Raw genomic sequence first — 23930 nt, 5'->3', positions numbered from 1 at the left:
TTCCACAATTCAGGGTGGTAGGAGTAAAACCTAATCCCTGAATAAGGACAAAGTTGTCTTCAACTATCACTTATGCTGGAATAATTCACCATATAGTGATTCCAAGCAAAGAGAGACCAAAATCCCTGACAAGCCAACTAGCACATCTTGCCCATTGATTTTCAAGGATTAGGATTGTGTGAACCCATAGGGAATTCTTTGATACTCTCCCGAAAGAACCAAATGGATCTAGGAATATTCCATCAAAAAGACAATAATTCTCTTTTGAAATCATTTTATAACTGATGTCCCTTGTTTGTTTGATTTTTATCACATTCAGACCGAGTTGTTCCTCCTTCATTCACAAGAAAATTGAAAGAGACAAATGGTTTGTCTGGTTCCTCGATTGTAATGGAGTGCAAAGTCTATGGATCACCTCCAATCTCTGTCTCCTGGTTCCATGAAGGAAATGAGATCAGCAGTGGAAGAAAATACCAGACCACCCTGACAGATAACACTTGTGCTTTAACCGTGAACATGCTGGAAGAATCGGATGCCGGCGACTACACATGTGTAGCTACTAATGTGGCTGGTTCTGATGAATGCAGTGCTCCTTTGACTGTGAGAGGTCAGTTAATAATGCAGTAAAATAGAATTGCATTTCACAATTTATTAAGCATTTTTATCAAAATTCAAAAATATTAAATTTTTTCTCTGGCATGTGCTTTTTTGTTTAGAACCACCATCTTTTGTTCAGAAACCTGAGGCCATGGATGTTTTAACTGGAACCAATGTAACTTTCACGAGCATCATAAAAGGAACACCTCCTTTCATGGTCAGCTGGTTCAAGGGTAGCAGTGAACTAGTACCAGGGGACAGATGTAATGTGTCTTTGGAGGATGCAGTTGCAGAACTGGAGTTGTTTGATGTAGATACATCACAAAGCGGAGAATACACATGCATAGTTAGTAACGAAGCCGGCAAGGCTTCCTGTACCACACATCTCTATGTAAAAGGTTGGTTTGACTGCTATCCCACATTGTTTACAATTAACCTACATGAAGTAAGAGATATGTCTATATCTGTGTGTATATGTGTTTGATTTCATATCTTCAATTCTGCTACAGCCCCAGCCAAATTTGTGAAGAGGCTCAATGATTACAGCATAGAGAAAGGAAAACACCTGATCCTAGAGGGCACATACACTGGAACTCCTCCCATTTCAGTTACATGGAAGAAAAATGGCATAAATATAGCTCCTTCTCAGAGGTGTAGTATAACCACAACCGAAAAATCTGCAATCCTGGAAATTCCAAGTAGCACAGTAGAGGACGCAGGGCAATACAACTGCTACATTGAAAATGCTTCCGGAAAAGATTCCTGTTCAGCACAAATCCTGATACTAGGTTTGTTATGATTGCACATTCATATCTTTACATACAAGTAATCATTCTGGCACGTCTCCTTCATGACTGATTATCTCGCTTCCCTGCAGAACCACCGTATTTTGTCAAGCAGTTGGAGCCTGTTAAGGTGACCGTTGGAGATTCTGCCTCTTTACAATGCCAACTTGCTGGGACCCCTGAAATTGGGGTATCCTGGTATAAAGGAGATACGAAATTGAGACCCACTGCCACCTACAAAATGCATTTTAGGAACAATGTTGCTACCCTGGTTTTCAACCAGGTTGATAGTAATGACAGTGGAGAATATATCTGTAGAGCTGAAAACAGTGTGGGAGAAGTTTCTTCATCAACTTTCCTTACTGTTCAAGGTGATTGCAATATTTTAAAAGTTAATGAATTTGTGTGTCTTTTGAACAAGATTTAAAATGTCTGATGAGGGCCTTCTTTTAAGGAAAATCTTCCCAAATGCAAAATTTTCTGCTTAAGTAATTCCTTCTACAATTAGTGGCTTACTTTTTCTATAGCCTTTACAGAGAGAGATAAGATGGCTAAATTTTCAGTTGGAAGGATCATGTAATCATTTGTCTCTATGGTTAAATCTTTAATGAGTGACAGTATTTTTTAAATTCCACCCCATGAGCGTCTCAATCAAATTGCTAGCGAATCTGCTGCATGCCCAAGAATGTACCTTAAGCCAAGATTGGCTTACTTATTTTTGAACCAGCTGTGCCTCGGGGTGGCCTCAGAGAGAAACTTTTGCTCCAAAAGTTTACTTTGTGTCCAAGTTAATTCAAGAGATGTTAATACCTCCTGGTATTTTTATGGAAATACCATTATCTATATAACAATAATGATAAGAAGAATATTCAGGAAATTAAAAACGTCTAGTAGTATTCATTACTTTAATTCTATTCCTGCAGAGCAAAAACTTCCACCTTCATTTTCTCGACAATTGAGAGATGTTCAAGAAACTATTGGACTGCCAGTTGTTTTTGAGTGTGCCGTAAATGGATCAGAACCTATCTCAGTGTCTTGGTATAAAGATGGCAAGCCGTTGAAAGATGGCCCAAATGTACAAACATCATTTTTAGATAATGTAGCCACTCTCAATATTTTTAAAACAGATCGGAGCCTTGCAGGCCAGTATTCTTGCACAGCTACAAATCCAATAGGGTCTGCTTCTTCTAGTGCCAGACTCATTCTCACAGGTTTGTGGATTCTTAAACTTCTTTCTATTTCTGTAATTAAAATTTTTATAATCAAACACGAAATTAGGGAGAAAACATCATGATTTCTGTAAACTGAGATGGTCCAGGTATAGAGCCTGAAACCTTGTCTTTCTGCTCTCCTCTTAGAGGGGAAGAACCCGCCCTTCTTTGACATCCCCGTTGCCCCTGTGGATGCTGTGGTGGGAGAAAGTGCAGACTTTGAGTGCCACGTTACTGGGACACAACCGATAAAGGTCGCCTGGGCCAAAGACAACAGAGAGATACGAAGTGGCGGAAACTACCAGATTAGTTTTCTGGAAAACAGTGCCCACCTGACAATCCTGAAGGTGGACAAGGGAGACTCTGGACAATATACCTGCTACGCTGTGAATGAAGTGGGAAAGGACTCCTGCACAGCTCAACTTAACATAAAAGGTATCGTTTATTTTGCATGTGGTCTTACAAAATGAAATCATTTCATATTCTATCCTAAGGGTGCAGTTCTTATTAGGACAAATGAAATTCAGGACAACATTTTTAAACAAATGACATAAAAATGTTTAAAAGGAAATAAGTTTCTCTAGAGAACAAGTGATCTTTTTAAATCTGTATTTCTATAAAATTTTATATACCCTACATAACCCTAAAATCATCCCCCTCCTTTTTTTTTTGACAACTATCTGGTTTTGCAAAAGGCCATAAGTTATTTTTATCATTTATCCTATAAATCAGAGAACAGTTTAGAATAAGCTTGTGGAGGAAGCTTAGATGTTTATCAACATGCACTGATATGCCATATTTAGTTGGTCAGCGTTGACTTTTAATGAAAAATATGACTTCTTTTTCTTGAAAAGCCTCATACTAATCCTGTGCCTGGATTCCACTTCATATATCCTTGCAATTTCTTACAGAGAGGCTAATCCCACCAAGTTTCACTAAAAAACTCTCAGAGACAGTAGAGGAAACAGAAGGGAATTCTTTTAGACTTGAGGGCCGCGTTGCTGGTTCCCAGCCCATAACAGTCGCTTGGTACAAGAATAATATAGAGATACATCCAACTCCTAACTGTGACATCACGTTCAAGAACAACACACTCCTGCTACAAGTCAAGAAGGCGGGCATGGGCGATGCTGGTTTGTACACGTGCAAAGTGTGGAATGACGCAGGCTCTGCTCTGTGTACATCTTCAATTGTCATCAAAGGTCAGTTCTCTTCACGGCCCCCAGCCTGTTGTGTTTTTCTTCATTGCCTGTTAGATAGCCATGTGCCTTTCTTCTGACATATGCATTTCTTCTTCAACTCTGTTGACCAAGTAATTATAATGGACATAAATATACATTATTTAATTGGCTTGCCATAATTCCATATCTGTTTAATTAAAATATGTTATTTGTAATTTAATTACATGGCCCAGCCCAAAGTAGGTGTCATAAAATAAAGAGACTAAAATCTTAACTTGTAAATCATATCCTAAAATTCTCTCAGGCAGTTAGAAGTCTAAGTCTACTTTGAAATTCATGCATAAGTGACGTATAAATTTTCATGAGGCACATTTATTTTGAAAAATTCTTAAATTTTCATCATTGAATATTGCATTAGCTTTGCTTATTATAAGTTATATAACATTCTGAAACATTTTCTTTTCTAAGTGTATTTCTAAAGGACTATTGTTATACATATATTGCTCAAAGATTTTAGCCTGTAAGTGAATATTAGTCCCAGACAAAAGAGTAAAATTTGCTCAAAAAGAAAAAAAAGATTAGTGGAAAGATGTTGTATATCATTATAGAAGATGTATTTAAATACACAGTCATAGCTTGAAGCAAAGAAATAGACTGTATTGTTTAAGGATTTCTTCTCTATCTGATCCTCTGATCATAATGACTTCATCCAGATGATTACAAAGCAAATTCATCAAAATCACTTTACAAACTAATCTCCTAGAGTGGCTTGGAACTGATTACCAACTCTGATGATATACTTGGCTATTTTATTGTGCACAGATATTGGTTTAATATCATTAATAGATTAAAATCACTAGTAGGCTAATATCATTGAGTTGTCAACTTAAATTTCAAATTTCATCACTCATTTAATAGGATTTAAGTACATTTAGTCTTAAAATATGTTTAGTCAAATGAAAAATGTGTGCTTGACAGTGGCTCATATTCATGATTTACATTCCTGATGGTTTTGCCATTGAGTAGATAAATACTTTCTACAGAATTCTGAGGCTATTTATCTATAGAGTTAAAAAAAAAAAAGAGTAGATATCAGAAGTTTTAATGTTTACAGTCACGAATATTGCCTTATTTTTGTTATATATGTCTCAGAACCATTGAATAAAATCATTACATAGCACTGCGTTGTACACAGCCTTCATAGGATGTTACTTGTGTCTTCGTTGGTTTTTAGTTGACTACTGAGCTTCAACTCCTAATTCCTTTGGGCAAAGATTGGATTTTAAATGCTACTGTAGCTGCATTTAATAGCTAAAGATGAACATCAGAGAAAATCACATATAAAGATATGGGCTCATGGATTACTCAAATGTTGGCTTTCTTTCCCAAAAAGTAGCAAGAATTGCAGCTCTCGATGAGCAGAATTCCCCAATAAGCCCCTAGTTTTTAGGATTCAGCACAAACACAGCTGTACACAGGTTTGAGAGAATCTATATGGCACAGAAGTTTATGGGAACTGCCAGGGTAATGTTTGCAGTGCTTAATCAGGACACAGATGGCTGGGTGATTCACGGGCAGCATGGCATCTGTTCTTTGCTTGTTTTTAAACCTTTATCTTTTTGTAAAATCCAACAAATGTAACCCTTGCCTTCAGAGAGGAATCAGCCAGGCACATGATTTGATTCTACTACAGCAACCAGTGTTACCTGTTAGAGGCAAAACTTGTTTCTTTTCTGGAATTTAATATTTTTTTGCCTTCTGTTCCTTTTCATCTTGTGTATAAAAATACCTTTTTAATTCCAGAACCTAAGAAGCCACCTGTCTTTGATCAGCACCTTGCTCCAATAACAGCGAGTGAAGGAGAATTCGTGCAGCTCAGCTGCCATGTCCGGGGTTCGGAGCCGATCAGGATCCAGTGGTTGAAGGCTGGCAGGGAGATAAAACCCTCCGACAGATGCAGCTTCAGCTTTGCTAGCGGGACCGCTGTGCTGGAACTCAAGGACGTGACTAAAGCAGATTCGGGAGATTACGTGTGTAAAGCATCAAATGTGGCTGGAAGCGACGCTTCCAAATCAAAAGTGACCGTTAAAGGTACAGACGCCTAGAAAGTATTATTCAGATTGACAACAACTGCTCACAGTTCTTTGCTTATTACAATTTGATAAGAATGGAATTAGAAAAATAAAGAATGGAATTAGATTTTTAGAAACATCACTTATTGCTCATTTGCAATTTATAGCCTCCTCATTATAATTGAAGTATTAGATAATTTAATGGAAATAACCTCAATACAAATTGTCTGAAATTACCCCAAGTTCACCATCATATTTCTTGAACCTCTTTCCATCATATCTAATAGAGTGTAATCAAGTGACGTTCCAAAAATGAGCCTGTAATGTGACATAAGGTAGCCTAATAGAATAAAGCTGAGTCTAGAAATATAAGCCTTGATACTACTAATATGATTGTAGTTCAACCTGATGTGAGAGCTACAACTGGTTATAAATGTCTATGAAACTGCTTTATGTTCTGTAATCCACTCTTATATAGAGTGAGTCCTAGAGTGCACAATACTTTTGACACTGCCAAACTCCTAAAGCTTATTTTACAAAAGGAATTATTTATTACAATTTTAAAGTAATGGTGATAATAAAACATGTAAATGTGTTTTTCAGATAAACCAGCTGCAGCCCCAGCAGCTAAGAAAGCAGCAGTGGATGGGAAACTCTTCTTCGTTTCAGAACCTCAGAGCATCAGAGTTGTAGAAAGTAAGTACTTCATCAAAAGCACATATTGATCGGGGCCGGCCCGGTGGCGCACAAGTGCGCCCGCTCCGCTGCGGCGGCCCGGGGTTCCCCGGTTCGGATCCCGGGCACGCACCGACGCACCGCCTGGCAAGCCATGCTGTGGTGACGTCCCATATAAAGTGGAGGAAGATGGGCACGGATGTTAGCCCAGGGCCAGTCTTCTTCAGCGAAAAGAGGAGGATTGGCAGATGTTAGCTTAGGGCTGATCTTCCCCACAAAAAAAAAAAAAAAATCTTCATCTATCTTGTACATTTTACTACTGATTTAATTTTGGAAGAATTGATTTTGGAAAATTAAGTTATTTATTCATTTGTTTTCATTATTCCTTAGAAACCACTGCGACGTTTATTGCAAAAGTTGGAGGTGATCCAATCCCAAATGTTAAATGGACAAAAGGGAAATGGAGACAGCTGAACCAAGGAGGTCGCATTTTTATCCACCAGAAAGGCGATGAAGCAAAGCTGGAGATTAGAGACACCACAAAAACCGATTCTGGATTATACCGATGTGTCGCATTTAACAAACATGGTGAAATTGAAAGTAATGTTAACCTACAGGTGGATGAAAGGAAGAAACAAGAGAAAATTGAAGGAGATCTTAGAGCAATGCTGAAAAAGTAAGTTCAATCAAAAGCCATACACGGAATTTTTCATTCACAAAAGAGATGTCTCAAGAGGCAGAGACCGTCCCCTCCCAGATTCAGATTGTGAAAGAACATAAGCACACAGACATTTTAACAGAAATGGATAAGCAAATACACAATATTTGGGTGGAAGTTAGTGGTTGATTAAGATCAATTTCTGAATAATCATGTGAAAATTTTGAGCATGAATTTTTGTTGAAATTTTAAACAAAATTTTGAGGTGAATTTTTGTTGAAATTTTAAACAAAAGAAATGGCCTATAGAGAAACCTGTGTGTGTCTAGGTATGAAATGTTCGTTTCTATGTATGATTTCTCATGGTCTGAATCACTTTCTAGATCAATCATTTTAAACGTTTTCCATAATTACCAGTAATTGCAACACAATTTATTTCAACATAATTATTGGATTAATTATTAAATCCATCAGCATTTAATTTCCACACATCTTTCCCATGACATATGATATTTATCCTTTATTAATGCTTTCCATTGCTGGTATTATTTTTCCTTAGAATTCTTTCTTTAGGCTCTTTGGTTGTAAAGTTTACAAAAATGTTCCTGTTATTCTTTCCTTAAAACCTTTGATCTTTGTAACAATGGTCCAATCTTAATCCACTCTATCTCCAAACCCACATTTTTTTTTATTGTTCCACAGTTAACATGGTAAAATTAATATTTCTTGAATAAAGGACACAGAACTATTCCTTGATGAGAAAAAATCTTTGAATGACATCTTTGAATGGTGATACACAATTCAAAATAAATAGAAGACAGATGATTTATGTTTATTCCTTATTTCATTTAGGACTCCAGTCTTAAAGAAAGGAGCTGGAGAAGAAGAGGAAATTGATATCATGGAACTTCTCAAAAATGTTGATCCTAAAGAATATGAAAAATACGCCCGCATGTATGGAATCACTGACTTCCGGGGTCTTCTTCAAGCATTTGAACTGCTAAAGCAAAGTCAAGAAGAAGAGACACATAGATTGGTATGATAGTTTGTAGATAGCATCATCTTAAAAAATTCACGTTTGAAACATCTAACATACACCCTTTGAATTTCCAGAACCCTCTCATTGTATGAGATCATTTAATATAACCTAAGTAGTATCAAGAATAGAAGCTGAATATAATCCTGCATCCTCTAATTCAAATCTTATTTGATGTGTAATACTTACACTTTTTTTCTCCTCAGGAAATTGAGGAAATAGAGAAGTCAGAGAGGGATGAAAAGGAATTTGAGGAACTTGTATCATTTATTCAGCAAAGACTGTCACAGACAGAGGTAAAACGAATTTTGCTGATAATAAAATGAACAAATTGTTGTTAGGAATTATAAGGGTAGGAATGACTAATGCGTTTTAATTTTTTATTCTCCTAGCCTGTCACTCTGATCAAGGATATTGAAAATCAGACAGTTTTGAAAGATAATGATGCTGTGTTTGAAATTGACATTAAAATTAATTATCCAGAAATCAAGCTCTCATGGTACAAAGGGACTGAAAAACTGGAACCCAGTGATAAATTTGAAATAAGCATTGATGGTGATCAACATACACTCAGAGTCAAAACCTGTCAACTTAAAGATCAGGGCAATTACAGATTGGTGTGTGGTCCACACATCGCTAGTGCTAAACTAACTGTGATTGGTAAGTAAAAAGAGTTTTATAAAAAAGTCTCGTGAGATGAATTGACTGTTGAGCACATCTGTGTGTGATACTGAACAAAATGTGTCCTGTGTCATACGAACAGAGCCTGCTTGGGAACGGCATCTTCAGGATGTTACTTTGAAAGAAGGCCAGACTTGCACCATGACATGCCAATTTTCTGTGCCAAATGTAAAATCTGAATGGTTCAGAAATGGCAGAATCCTTAAACCCCAAGGTAGATATAAAACAGAAGTGGAACACAAAGTCCATAAACTGACCATCGCAGATGTTCGAGCAGAAGACCAGGGGCAGTACACCTGCAAACATGAAGACCTTGAAACGTCAGCAGAGCTCAGAATTGAAGGTGGGTGAAAGACTATGGGTGGCGTTATCGCAGCACAGGTCAATGGCGAATGCTGTGCAGGACCCCTGCGAATCTATAACCCTGCCCTCGAGCATTTCCCAAAGTGTTGCTGTGTTCTCATTCCCCACCACACATTCTCACTGCATTCACTCACACCTCAAAATTCATACAAAATCAAAAAGGAAATATTCACATAAGTGCTGATTATTTTGCCTAGTCCTTTTTGACCAGAAGCGGATTTCAATCTAAACTAAGACATGACTTTCTAACGGTTATTTCTGTTGAAAGCCTAAATTCTGTAATTCTCATATCTGTGATTCTGAATCCTAGAAAGAAATCTTGGAAAGGACCAGATGTCATGGCTATACACCTAGAAGATCTTGGCTAGGAGTTGATATTTTGTTTATAGGAATTAATTTGACTCTATTTGTATGAAGCTTTATAAATAAAATTAACCACATATGTGAAGTGTGATTAGCAGCTATTTATCAAGAATAATTATTTCATATGAGGATCATACTCCAACCCTCAGAATCTCTGAAATAAAGTGAAATCTCAGGATTTAAAACCAACAATATTTATTTCTTAATCCTTTGATTGTCTGAAGACAACCTTGGACTGTATTGAGCAACATTTTGGCTATAATGATAGCATCAACTTGCAGTTGTTGGTGCCCATTTATAGTTGTTGAAAGACAACTATATGGTTTCTTATTTACATAAGCACTTCAACTTCTCTGACTTGCTTTACAATGGGTATCAATGTCTGGTCATATTTTAAAGTTCAGAAATTTTAAATGGTTTTCAAACTAAAGGACCCAGTTGAAAGCGCTTATCATTTTTTAAATAATTACATATTTTTAATATGATCCTTGAAAAAAAAAAACCTCACCAGAGTACATATGATGGTTAAGATGTTCACGACGCTGTTATACATTGAATGCTAGACTTCCAGGTAAAATTTTGCAGAAGGACCCTCCAAATCAGCCAATTCTTCTACTAAACACCTCACCATTCCCAGTGGGTTGATTCCTTCGTGCATGTCCGCCCATGCTTAGAAAGCAGGTTTCAGAACTCTTAAAAATGAATTCTCTGAAATTTATAAGTGTAGATTTCCTATTGAGTTTGAAATTATTTCACAGGTAAAGTTATACATATTAGATAATAAGCAATTCTTGATCCTGAATAGCATAATTATTTTACAGAGGAAAGAAAGAATTTCAAAGGGGAATAAATTATAGAGTAAAATTAAGTTTATGTTCCCTTTACTGTGAACCCTGCATTTCACTAACATTTTTAAAGGTTAATTTGGCTTTTGGGGTACAAGCACCCTTGACTATTGCCTTCATGTAAATATTTATGAACTCTCAGGGATTTCTGTACACTTTCCTACATTGACCACGCAGGAATACACTTAAGTATTGAGAAAATTTTTTCTTACTGATGCAAAGAAAAGCATTTTCTTCTTGTTTTATATTTTCTACTATGTTTCAACTGGATAAAAAGATGGAGACTTTAAATATGTGAGTGGGAAGCACAGTGAAAGAAATTCCTCCCTATACCATCTAACTTTGAGCTCTCTGTACTTAAACAGCTGAACCAATTCAGTTTACAAAACGCATACAGAACATTGTGGTGAGTGAGCATCAATCTGCCACCTTCGAGTGTGAAGTATCCTTCGATGACGCCATTGTGACATGGTACAAAGGACCAACAGAACTGACCGAGAGCCAGAAATACAACTTTAGGAATGATGGTCGCTGCCATTATATGACCATCCACAACGTGACCCCAGATGATGAAGGTAATCTAATTGACAGTGTCCCTGCGAATATATAATTTAAACTTTGTCTGTTTTATATATTTCTACCCTACTTAATGTTCATACTCTGTAATTCTATATAGAATACTTATTTTACAAAAGAGAAGTATAAATAAATATATACGATATTTAAATAAAGAAGTGTTATTTACAAAGATGTCAGAAAGCAAAACTTAGATGATTCTTTTCCTTAGGTGTCTATTCAGTCATTGCTCGACTGGAGCCAAGAGGTGAAGCGAGAAGCACAGCAGAGCTGTACTTAACAACCAAAGGTCAGAAAACACCACATGAAAATCACATTGCAATCTTGGGAGCAAAGTAGCCTGCACAGACAATTCTAAATACAAAAATGTCATTTTTTTCTTTTGCAGAAATCAAACTTGAGATGAAGCCTCCTGGTAAGTTAAAAACAAAAATCAATCGCTGCTTATAATACATTCAGTGTGATAAATGATAGAAGCCAAACTAAAACGTCCAAAAATATTATTTCTTTGTTTCAGTAAAATATTATTCAGTAAAATCATTTTCAGGAAAATAATACAAATTTTAGGTTTTGTGAGTTTGGGAAATTAGAGATGATAAGGTCGCATTCAGCTGATATCTAGGATCACGCCAAATGGTGTGACATTAGAACAAAACAAATTTACCCAAGGAATGGAATATGTAGTTGCATACAAAAGAATCCTAATATCTTTGTGTCTGTGTGTTAGATTCTGCTGTTGGAAATGCCTGACAATCAAACACATCTTAGTTGTCTAGTAAATATCTGTGTTTTCAGTCTCTCTGTGCTTATGGTTAAATGTCCCTTTTCAGATATTCCTGACTCCAGAGTTCCAATCCCAACCATGCCTATCAGAGCAATACCACCAGAAGGTAAGACCCAGCACCATGACACCTGGGCTTGAAGCAGCAATATTCTACCACTAGGAAATCAGCAATGCCAAACCAGAGCACAGGGCGACGATCCTTCCATGTCATAGTCTTTGCCATGTAATCAAAACTCAAAGCAAAAGAGTAGTTAAAAGTATAAATATATGCTTTTTTGTGTGTGAGGAAAATCAGCCCTGAGCTAACATCTGCCAATCCTCCTCTTTTTGCTGGGGAAGACTGGCCCTGGGCTAACAGCCATGCCCATCTTCCTCCACTTTATATGGGACGCCGCCACAGCATGGCCTGACAAGCGGTGTGTCAGTGCACGCCCGGGATCCGAATCGGCGAACCCCAGGCTGCCGCAACAGAGCACGCGCACTTAACCGCTTGTGCCACCGGGCCAGCCCCAAATATATGCTATTTTTATTTGTTCTGGTTGATGAATTGGTACTACAACATCTTTGAAGTACCGAAAGAGATGCATGAGACTTTTCATTATACTTCACACAAAATAGGAAACCAAAGCATGTTACTGATGATGGCATTTTTTTCCTTCAGAAATCCCTCCTACGGCTGTTCCTCCTATCCCTCTGTTACTACCATTACCTGAAGAAAAGAAACCACCAGCAAAACGTGTTGAAGGTATTATATGTGATCTACCTAAAGGACAAAATGCAGAATTTAAACTGTTGCAGGCCTGGCAAATGTTGTTTAATGCAACACATTGGCCCTCTAGTGGTCAATAGGTTGAATTGCCTCTCAAAATGTAAATTATTCGCTCTAAGTGTAACTGACTAAACGTGTAAGACGTGTGCCTAAAAGTCTGAAAATCATCAGACAAAACGAATACAATGCTTACTATTAAAATATGTTATTTTAATGGAATCACTTAAACATTAATGGCAAACTGATTTCACATTTCCTATTTTCCTAACTACTACACACAACAATAAAATAATGGAATCCATTTCTAGTGAAGCTTATGGAAATAAACCATACTAGTTTATAGTCAAGTTGCAAATTATAGTTTGTGGTTTTTTCTCAATTGCAATGTTAACTACTCTTTAAAATGCACTATTTTGTTGCAAAAAATATGATTTAGAATATCTGATATATTTGATTTTTTTTTTAAGCTAAGAACTGATATCACCAATAAAGACCTCTTGGGTGTGCCAGAGAATTGCCCCTTTCAAATATTTCAAAAGATAAATTGTACTATTTGTGCCCCAAAACTGTTCAACTAAATCAGTCAACAGATTGCCTGGGGCTTTCTGGAGTCCTGGGGAGTTCAGAATTGCTTTCAGAATTCTCCCAGCATCATCAGGAAGTATTCTACATGTCAAAGTCACATTTTCCCATAGCCAAGCCACCACTATTGTACTAGTTTCCAGGGTTTGACATGCTTGTCCCCTAATATCCACTACAATTGGTGTCAAAGGCTTGAGCTGGTTTTCAGCCAGCCTCAGGGGAAATTCAGTAAAAAAAAAAACAAAAAAAAAACTTCCAGTTTTGTGGCTAATACAACTCAATAACAAACAAAAGCCTTTTTATAATCTATATGAATATAGTTAAATATATTTCATCTACTTCTGATAGCAGAGAGAAACAAGAATCAAAGATCATAAATTAGATTTCTATTTACATTTGTTGTCAGGAATAATAATTTATCTTGATTGATTAATGAATGATTTTTTCTTTGAGGGTTAGTGTCAACATGGCAAAGTTTGAGTGCCCACTGAGAAACTCGGAAAATTAAATCGTATTTTAAAAATTAACAACAGTGTTATTTATTCGTGAATACTAGGAGCCATAATCAAGTTATGATCTTATGCTCGGTGGCCATGATCAAGGTATAGCATCAGCAACAGCAAAAGAGAACTTTCACAAACTATCAGAGATATGACTTTAATTTTACTAATTCACTTGTTATTCTTCCTCCTGACAAATTTAAATGTTCTTACCTAAGTGAAACAGAAATGAAAATGTGTACCTTTTCTATTTATGATGTCACTTAGGTTCACTCTAGATGTTTTGAAAACTTTAAGCAGGCATAAAATCAGTGAGGATGTCAGATTACCCTCCACATTCTCTCTCCCTCAAAAAAAACTTTTCTGCATTCTAGTCCAAGATCTTTCTGAAACAGGTATCTTGCAATAATGTGCAGAATCTCTTGTTGCCATCAAAGCATATGAAAAAATAAAATATTTCAATACACCTCCTAGTTTCCTGAAAACATTTTAGTTATTTACGTCTGACATCTCATTTTTTAGTGACCAAAAAAGCCGTGAAGAAAGATGCCAAAAAAGTCACAAAGCCGAAAGAGGCACCGCCACCTGAAGGTATTGTAATTAATTAATCGAGCTTCAGGGCTACTGGTTTTCTCTTGGTTAAAAATTGTTAATGTCAAATAGCGGAGGGTGGAGGACGGTGAGAATTTGAATCCACAAAACGGTACTTCTCCCTTCACTCACCCTCAGCCTCGTCTTTGACTTTGACTCCTCACTTTCTTTTGCAATTTTCTTTTTCGCCCTTTTTTCTCCCCGGTCCTCCTGTGCCAGTGTCTGTGCATGGCACGCAATGGCAGCACCAGGGTTCATGTTATCTCTGGATGGTGATTTACAGAAGCCACTGTCCTCTAGTCCAACAGCTGGTCTTGATCGAGTCACCAAAACAGAATGTCAAGGGCTGATGCCGATGTCAAGTGGCCGCTTCAGCCCAATTCAGAATCCTTCCTGCGTCACCTGCGCTAAACGTCAATACTCGCCGGAAAAAAATACTTTTTGAAGGAGGATCAATTCAATTACTTTAATTTTTACTATATCCTAGAAGGGTTTAGGAAGAAGATTGGATAACTAAATTTAAACAAATAGTTTTTACCCATTGGACTAGGATTAGAGTACAGAAACCTCCTAAAAGAAGGAGCATCCAGGAGCACGAGGCACGAATCACTGAGACTTTTTTCTGAGTGGTCGTTTGTGAAATGTTACAGAACAAGAGCAAGCTCAAAAAGCGTGGACATTTCCTGAACTTTACAGTTAATCCTTGAAAAAATTAAACGTGCATTATTTTTTAGCACTAAACACATGGAATACTCTCTTCGTGTTAATTTAAATTATTTTAAATCAACCTAAACTAGAATCAAACTTCAGCCTTTCTGCACACTTTCATTAACATGGCATTGCACAGCATTTCTCGTGAGCTAAATGTGGAAATTATAAAAGCGTTTGGTATGTTAGCCGTAGTCATAGATCATACAACTGACTAACAAGGGTGCACAGGATTAGTAAATGTTAAATAATGCATAATGTAAAAATAAACATGTATTTTATGTTTTTAAAGTCCCAGAGGTTGCCAAGAAGCCCCCACCTCCTACTGCCTTAATTCCCGCAAAAGGTAAATGAAAAGAAATTATTAAATATTTTTACTTTATTTATTCCTGAGATTTGCATCTCTGCTATGTATTCTTATTTTTAAATATTAGGCTTCTGGCTTATTCTAAAGTTGTAGAGTCTCCTCTGCTATATTAAAATTAGCACTAGAAATGACGACTACTTCATATTGCTCCAATCCCGGGAAAGGAAACCCAGGCAGATGTTTATGCAGCCACAGCACAATGGACACAGGGAAAGAAGTGGTGAGGGCTAGAAAGGGAGGGGTCATCCCTTATTGTTTCAGTTGTAGCTAACACAAATGTTAAGGATCATATAAATAATGTTAGCCTTAAAGATCTTTAAAAAGTTATTATATAAAAGCAACTACTTGATTTGGGTACATAATTTTAAATATTTTCTTTATTAAACTGACTAAAGAGTCATATTCGACTATCAAAAATATAGCTTTAGAATCAGAAATGTTTTTTTTTTTTTTAAAGATTTTATTTATTTATTTTTCCCCCAAAGCCCCAGTACATAGTTGTCTGTCATAGCTGCACATCCTTCTAGTTGCTGTATGTGGGACACGGCCTCAGCATGGCTGGAGGAGTGGTGCCTCGGTGCGCACCCGGGATCCGAACCCGGGCCGCCGGCAGCGGAGAGCACGCACTTAACCGCTAAGCCACGGGGCCGGCCCATCAGAAATGTTTTTGAAAGAACAACTGGAAATTTAAATAGAGGTTAACTGCAGAAACATTAAATATAAATTCCATTAAATGATCAAATATTAAAATATTCCATGGGAAACTAGGGGTTTTGCAAACTGGAGTTCCCATAGAACAATAGAAGATATGTCCTTTTGATAATATTTACTGAATGCCATTTTGTTCACACTAGAAAAATCCTCAGATTAAGAGTAGAAGGATCTTGATACTCTTTATTGTGTTCCATAGCCAACAAAAATTTAAACGGAACCAGTGCAAAGAAAACATAACAAATGATCAACATAATACTGACATTTGAGATACTGATATTGTTTGACTACATAGACTTTCATTTAGTGAAGTAATTGTATGGATATAATTAATATACTAATATTATCTTTTAATTAATTTATTTATTTTAGCTCCTGAAATTATTGATGTATCCTCCAAGGCTGAAGAAGTGAAAATAATGACCATAACCAGACAGAAAGAGGTTCAGAAAGAAAAAGAAGCTGTGTATGAGAAAAAGCGAGCAGTCTACGAGGAGAAGAAAGTTTTCATAGAATCTTTGGAAGAACCTTATGACGAGCTGGACGTGGAACCATACACGGAGCCATATGAAGAACCTTACTATGAAGAACCGGATGAAGACTATGAAGAGACCAAGGTGGAAGCCAGAAAGGAAGTCCATGAGGAATGGGAAGAAGATTTTGAAGAAGGGCAAGAATATTATGAAAGGGAAGAAGGTTATGATGAAGGGGAGGAAGAGTGGGAGGAGACTTACCGAGAGAGAGAAGTAATTCAAGTTCAAAAGGAGGTTTATGAAGGTATGTATAAATTGGGTGACTTTTTTTCTGCTTTCCTCATTTTTGCTCAGTATTTTCCATGTTATTAACCTGATTTGCAAATGGATATGAGATACATGAAATGATCATTTTGATTTTTTAAGGTTAGAAATCTTTGGAAACTTAATCTTTAAAAGAATCATTTTCTTTACGGTTACTTTCACGCTTGGACGTTGTAAGTTGAATCATTTAGTCCTATTACTAAAACTAATTCCAAGCGCTGTTTTCTAATGCAGAAGTTCAAGTTTTACTTTCACTGCTTTGTTGCATCTCTGCTTGATCCTGCTTCTAAATCCAGCTGGAGGAATCATGTTAGCAATAAAGATCCCCAATACAATACACAATTATATATTATTCTGAACTTACTTCATTTGCAATTAATACAAACATCTAGAAATTACCTATTTAAGCCTTGCTTCTTTTTCCTGTGCTGTTGTTAAAGAACCACATGAGAGAAAAATTCCAGCAAAAGTGCCTGAAAAGAAAGAACCACCACCTCCTAAAGGTATGCAATTGGAATTATTTAAATAGACCAGAGCATCAATATCATTATCGTGGCTCGTTTGGAAAAGATGTATAAACCACCAGTTCAATCCAATAGGCACAATTTCTTCTCTAAGCTTTATTATATCAATGATTTTTTTCTAAGAATATCCATCTAATTCATTTAATGCAAAAATAAAAAGGATGATAAAAAGATTATTAAGGTAAATATAAAATAAAGCATAACCAAAATACTTGAAGTACAGAAACATGTACTTAAAGTTCAGAGCACCAAACTTGTCTCCCTCTAAAAAAATTATACATATATATGCATATATACATATATACATACATATATATATGTAGAGAGAGAAAGATGATATATAGAGAGAGTATTTTAATAGAAATTCTAAAAGTACTGCAATTTCTTTAAAATGCTTGCAGTTGTAAAGAAGCCAGTAGTTGAAAAAATTGAAAAGACTTCTCGAAGAGTGGAGGAAGCAAAAGTTCAAGTCACCAAAGGTATTATCATTTAAATTTAAAACATTTAAATTTAAATGTTTAAAACATTTCTAGTGCCACGTACACAAGTAATCTGTTTACTGATAGATATATAGTCATGATGTTAGTTATTTATATAGTCATCTAAACTAAGATATCTTAAATTTTGTGCAAAGCAATATTCTTTGCAATACAAATATATTTGCACATATTTTTTAAGTACCCGAAGTTTCAAAGAAGATTGTTCCACAAAAACCTTCCCGGACTCCAGTGCAGGAAGAAGTTATTGAAGTGAAAGGTACACATCTTAGTATTTCAGCTACAAGTTTTAAACATTTTTATTTATGTGTATATATATGTGTACATATGTTACTAAACAATTCACAAATCTGAAACCACCCAAAATAAAGACATTCTTATGTAATGTACATTTTATGTTGAGTTGTACATGTATATAATTTAAGTAAATAACATTCTATACCTTTGCTTCTAGTTTTGCTTTAAAATTACAAAACTTTTTATTTAAGGAAGATTTTGTGTTTAATATGTAATCTTCTAACTTTACTATGCAATATTCTATTGCATATAATAGTCCTCATCCTCTCATTTACATAAATAGACCCTAATGGATTTGGAAAAGCACCACATTACATGTGAAGAAGTGTCTATTTGATTCCCATTTAATAATGTATGATAAAGGCTGTATGGGTGCTTTGTCCCTATAGATCAAAACATGATTTGTTTTCCTGTCAATACTGAATTTTATTCCAAAACTATTATATTAACCCACCCAATCTATGTATAGAGACTTAAATTATAGTGTGCGATCTATGTATTTGATCTGGTGTCTTGTCCTAGAAAAGGAAATACTAATGTGAAATACTCTCTTTAAAGTACCAGCTGTGCACACAGAGAAGATGGCTATTTCAGAAGAAAAGATGTTTTTTGCTTCTCACACAGAGGAAGAGGTGTCAGTCACAGGTATAAGGCAAATTTGAATTTGGGGGACCAAATTGAAGGGCTTTAGATGGATTTGTATCCCTCTTCTTTTTTTTTTTTATAATTTTATTTATTTATTTACTTTTCCCCCCAAAGCCCCAGTAGATAGTTGTATGTCATAGCTGCACATCCTTCTAGTTGCTGTATATGGGACACGGCCTCAGCATGGCCGGAGAAGCGGTGTGTTGGTGCGCGCCCGGGGTTCCGAACCCCGGGCCGCCAGCAGCGGAGCGTGCGCACTTAACCGCTAAGCCACAGGGCCGGCCCCCTCTTCTTCTTATCTAATTTGTAATTCTGTAGGCATCTCTGTCTCCTTGTAATTCTCTGTCATCTTTTCATTTCACATTTGTCTCTGTTTTAATTTGTATTTCATATTCTTTGTAAATTACAATTACCACCAACAATATGGCATACCAGTAATTAAAATTTACGTTTTTTCAAGTCCCCGAGGTACGAAAGAAAACTGTCACCGCAGAGAAAATTCAAGTTGCTGTTTCCAAAAAGACTGAGCCTCCACCTAAAGGTATTAGTGATTCATCCTAAATTTAAAATCTTTTAAGAATTCAATGGTAAACATCTGAATATGCTAATATTGCATACTAGATTTGGTCAACAATAATCAACAGACCTATAGCCACTACGTCAAAGGACATTATAGGGGTCTAGGAAGACTATGAGGAGGGCACAAGGGAGAGGAATGAGAATGAACGGTGGCTCTGTTCCCCCTTCAGGAAACTTACAATCTAGCGAGCGACCAGCTATATGGAAATAGAAATACCATGTCCTGGAGCCAGCTCGTACCAGCTCACCAGAGCTGATGGTTAAATTTTCAGGAATTTTGCTGCCCAGTGTTTAACACCTCCATGATTAAAAATTAAATTATACAAACTTACAATTAAATAAACTATATTTAAAACTATAGTAATAAATACTCAAAACTCATTACTTCCTATTTTACTGCATTTTACTATTATCTATCTTTCTGAGGTTGTTTGCGTCTATTGTATCTCTGCCGTTGAAATACTAAATGGTGTGCTACTGCGCATCTCTTCTCAACTCCTCGGCAATGACGTCACGGTGGGAGTATTTACGCCACCACGGAAATCAGAAATCGGTGGCTGCTACAAATTAGGGCTCCACCCGTTCCTCTGCTCACGTCAAAATTTTAAACATTTACGATAATCTAATGCAATTGTTCTAACACAGCTGCTTTATAAAAGTATAGAAGTTTCTAAATAGGGTGTGTGAGGAACAGGCACTGGCACCTCTGAGGAAGGGGTGTTCCTACCTGTTCCTAGGAAAGTGGCGGCGCCTGCAGTTTTGGGTGAATAGCAATCACATTTTCTAATTAGCCGTTCGTCCATTTCCCTTTAGCCTTGTTTCTGACACATAATTTTCTTTCATTCAATTGGTATAAAAGGGAAATGTCTACTCTTTAATTCTAAGTCTTGCAACAACATATGCCTTGTTGTCAAAATGCAGAATTTCTCAAAAATGGCTCTTTTTTTTTTTCAAGTCCCTGAGCCACCTCGGAAACCAGTCCCAGAAGAAGTGGTCCCTGTTCCCATTCCTAAAAAGGTGGAACCCCCACCAGCCAAAGGTAGAGTAGTATTTTTGAAAAAAAAATTCCTAGTGTCTGTCTTCTTGTATCTTTTTCTATGGGATCTGTATATTAACGAAATAGCATTTGTAAACCATTTGTAATATATTTAATTCTGTGAATGTTGATTTCATTAATGTGTGGTAATGTGTTATACAAGTATCAGTAGCATTTTTAGACTCCAGATCATGCTAATTAGGTCTTTGTCTGCTCCATGTACATATGTAATGTCTCTATGGGATAGATGTATTTAGCGTACATTTCCAACACAGATAGAGCATATTAAATTACTTTCTAAATCTTACCCTCTTACTGAGGATTTATGCTTTAGTGTAATCTTAAATGTCTGAGAAGGAGATTAGAATTCTCAACATTGTTTCAACAATGATATCTTTAAAGTTCCTGAAGTTCCCAAGAAACCTGTGCCAGAGGAGAAAAAGCCTGTTCCTGTACCCAAGAAGGAACCTACTGCTCCCCCAAAAGGTACACCAGAGCTGATCCTGGGGCAACCCTTTGTCCCAGTCCTTTGCTGTATACAGTCTTCATACTTACTATTCTGTCTTTCTATTTTGTGTCTTTTACGTGCCCCTGTGTTTTTCATTTGTTTATCATCTTCGGGAGTCACACTCTTGACATACATTATTTACAATTCTGAACATCCCAAAGCACGACCAAAAAATATTATTAAAGAAGTAACTATGTCAAACTGCTATCCTAAATTTTTAATATCTTCCCTCTCTTAGAGAAAGAAGAAACATTTGTGAAACATTTTCTACAGGCATGTTTCTAGGAAAAACTCTTTCACCCCTCGTATATTTGACATTTTCTTTATAAAAAACACTTTCATGAGTTATAACAAGATACAAAGACTGACAACTGGAGAGTGTCTGGCAGAACAGAATGTTAGCTCGATAAAGACGTACACAGTGCTGCTAGTAATGGCCCCTCCTCTGAAAGGTCAATCATGGCGATTCTTGAATAGTTGGAAATATTTCAGTTTTTGACATTTACTTTCACCATATTTCTTGAGACATTAATTGAACATCAATATTTGCCATAAATGTTGTTATCTAATTAGCTAGTCAGGGATCTTTCATATAGATAATGTTTGGATTCAAATGTGCTAAGCCCTTGCTTTGATTTTTGGGATGTGGTTTGTTTGTTTTTTGTTTTTTGGTGATAAAAGACACTGATTTATTGAGGCAATGAAGCCATAAACTGCACACATCTAGTCAGTTATAGGGAGATCCAGCAAGAATTCAACATCATCCAATTTAGGAGAAACCAGGCTCACTGAAATCATACATTTTAGTGTTTCTTTTTACCTGGCTTCCCAACGTTTCTATTTTCTTCTTGAATCAAATCTGCTTCCCTCTTTCTCAAACTCTTGACTCTCTCAGAATTCTAGGTCTTTAAAAAGACACAGAGGCATGTCTTATTTATCCATGAAAACAAACACACATGGTATATATCCAGAAACATAGCATGTACATATAACAGTATATACACACATGAGTATATATCTGTAGAATTACATCAAGATATTACAAATGCAGGTGTAGAGGTGCAGGGGTTCACAAAAACTGCCAAAATCTTGTTTAAAATGGAAACAATTATTGCCAATAATGCATGCTGTTAAAATATATCTGCCAATTACAAAAAGTCAACATCATCAACACTTAGAATAGGTAAACCAAACCCATTGTAAACCTTTTTTGGGTCAGAGATCTGTTGAAAACTATGGAGCCTCTTAGAGAAAAGCAAATGTGTGCATACCCACAGAATTTCGTACACAGAACTCTCCAAAGCCATTGACATATGGATATCACATTGAGAGGCCTACTCTAGAATAAGAGTGTTTCCTGAGTTTTGAACACACTATAGGTGCACCAAAAAAAAAAAAAAAAAAAAAAAAAAAATCAGAAGAGAAATGGAAAAAAGAAATAGCAACTGATGTAGATGTAACTATTCTAAAGATGTCTTAGTCTAAGCAAGTCTTAGATAAATTAAACCCATTGTCATTATGGATTCCATTTCTCAATACAAAGCATAAAGAGATTTTTCTGTGTACTTTATCCACAATCTATATTGTTTGTGTAATCACAGACTAATTTGTTTTGATCAAAAGTGTACCAATATATAAAGAATGAATTCTGTACATATCCTTCTATGTATTTAATGCATTTTTAATTGCCCAAATGCCTCTGTAATATTATTCATGACATTTATCACATTGTGACCTTTATGACATTATAGTTTAATTTTCTGCATTATTTTGCTGATGCATAGTGACTCTATAGCAACATTAATGAACTACATAAATATTTGTGTATGTGTCTATGTCCATTCATAAAAGTGATACATGTATAAACTAACATTCTGTTTTTAAAACTTTAAGTCCCAGAGGTGCCAAAGAAACCTGTTCCTGAAGAAAAGGTTCCTGTTCCTGTTGCAAAGAAAAAGGAAGCTCCACCAGCTAAAGGTACAGTGACTTGCTTAGTAAAGAAGCCCTATTTTTATGTCTTGAGTACAAAACATTTTCGTGTTTATCTGTTCACTGAGTGACTTTACTTCAAAACGAATGTTTTATGGTATGAGTGAGAATGCAACAGAAGTGTCTGTCCACCTGCGTACTTTCTTACAAAATACCTGTTCATTAGCTCCTTTGGAAAATATAAAGTCAACTCTAAAAATTAATGTCTTTTCAAGTTCCTGAAGTGCAGAAGAGGGTTATCACAGAAGAAAAAATAACCGTTGTTACTGAAAGAGAGGAATCTCCACCACCAGCAGGTACCTCCTCCCGTCTCCATGAAACAAGCTTGTCTTTCCTTCAAGCTTCTTAAATTGCATGTCTTCTTTAATGGGCCTGCCAGGGCTGTGTTGCTCATTTATTTTGCCTTTCTGAGAATTTTAAAATGAAATACTATCCTTTAAGTGCCAGAAATACCAAAGAAGAAAGTTCCCGAAGAAAAAAGACCTGTTCCTCGGAAAGAGGAAGAAGCTCCACCACTAAAAGGTACTGTCTCTCCATCTTTCCAAGAACCATCTTCATAATGTCATGTTCCAAGGCCAACGGTGATTTTGTTGGTTGTGTGATACGAGTGCATTGTGGGTGTATATCTGTGTTTTGTGTTGGGCTTCAATGAGAGACCATTGAAGTTCTAAAAGTGCGTAATGTTTCTAAAGTGCCAGCTCTGCCTAAGAAACCTGTCCCAGAGGAGAAAGTTCCTGTACCAGTTCCTGTCCCCAAGAAAGCTCCGCCTCCCCGAGGTAGGATTTGTCTCAAGCTTCTGACAAAAATCTTTTAGCCTATGAATTCTTGCTTTTTGTTTCTGGTGTCTTCTTGTACTGACCCTTTGTCTCTCTTCTGATAGAATTCTTGTGTGTATATCCTCGTGATACGTTATGTTAACTTGTTTCCCCATTTTGTTAGTGAATGTGGTGTACTGTGGAAATCTTCTCCGAACTCTAGGGAGAGAGAATTGTTAAGATTCTTGA

General features: G+C 36.3%; 1 protein-coding gene across 1 annotated transcript in view; it reads left to right on the top strand.

The window, feature by feature from the left end:
- Positions 1–23930, top strand: part of TTN (titin) — a 271430-nt gene that overhangs the window by 93007 nt on the left and 154493 nt on the right. The window contains exons 91-123 of the mRNA XM_087435440.1: positions 320–607; positions 717–995; positions 1107–1385; positions 1475–1753; positions 2306–2593; positions 2741–3028; positions 3505–3795; positions 5578–5865; positions 6450–6542; positions 6912–7197; positions 8031–8214; positions 8421–8510; positions 8607–8874; positions 8978–9238; positions 10832–11041; positions 11254–11331; positions 11431–11457; positions 11873–11932; positions 12488–12571; positions 14200–14268; positions 15275–15322; positions 16427–16831; positions 17292–17354; positions 17777–17854; positions 18054–18131; positions 18728–18814; positions 19275–19355; positions 20349–20432; positions 20832–20915; positions 22831–22914; positions 23142–23222; positions 23368–23448; positions 23619–23702. Coding sequence (XP_087291566.1) covers positions 320–607; positions 717–995; positions 1107–1385; positions 1475–1753; positions 2306–2593; positions 2741–3028; positions 3505–3795; positions 5578–5865; positions 6450–6542; positions 6912–7197; positions 8031–8214; positions 8421–8510; positions 8607–8874; positions 8978–9238; positions 10832–11041; positions 11254–11331; positions 11431–11457; positions 11873–11932; positions 12488–12571; positions 14200–14268; positions 15275–15322; positions 16427–16831; positions 17292–17354; positions 17777–17854; positions 18054–18131; positions 18728–18814; positions 19275–19355; positions 20349–20432; positions 20832–20915; positions 22831–22914; positions 23142–23222; positions 23368–23448; positions 23619–23702 — 5328 coding nt within the window. The remainder of the gene's footprint in view (positions 1–319; positions 608–716; positions 996–1106; positions 1386–1474; positions 1754–2305; positions 2594–2740; positions 3029–3504; positions 3796–5577; positions 5866–6449; positions 6543–6911; positions 7198–8030; positions 8215–8420; positions 8511–8606; positions 8875–8977; positions 9239–10831; positions 11042–11253; positions 11332–11430; positions 11458–11872; positions 11933–12487; positions 12572–14199; positions 14269–15274; positions 15323–16426; positions 16832–17291; positions 17355–17776; positions 17855–18053; positions 18132–18727; positions 18815–19274; positions 19356–20348; positions 20433–20831; positions 20916–22830; positions 22915–23141; positions 23223–23367; positions 23449–23618; positions 23703–23930) is intronic.

Source organism: Ceratotherium simum, chromosome 9, assembly GCF_057802395.1.
Source record: "Ceratotherium simum simum isolate JZ-2026a chromosome 9, ASM5780239v1, whole genome shotgun sequence".
NCBI lineage: Eukaryota > Metazoa > Chordata > Mammalia > Perissodactyla > Rhinocerotidae > Ceratotherium > Ceratotherium simum.
The sequence above is the reverse complement of the archived record's forward strand: the minus strand, read 5'-3'. Positions and strand labels throughout refer to the sequence as shown.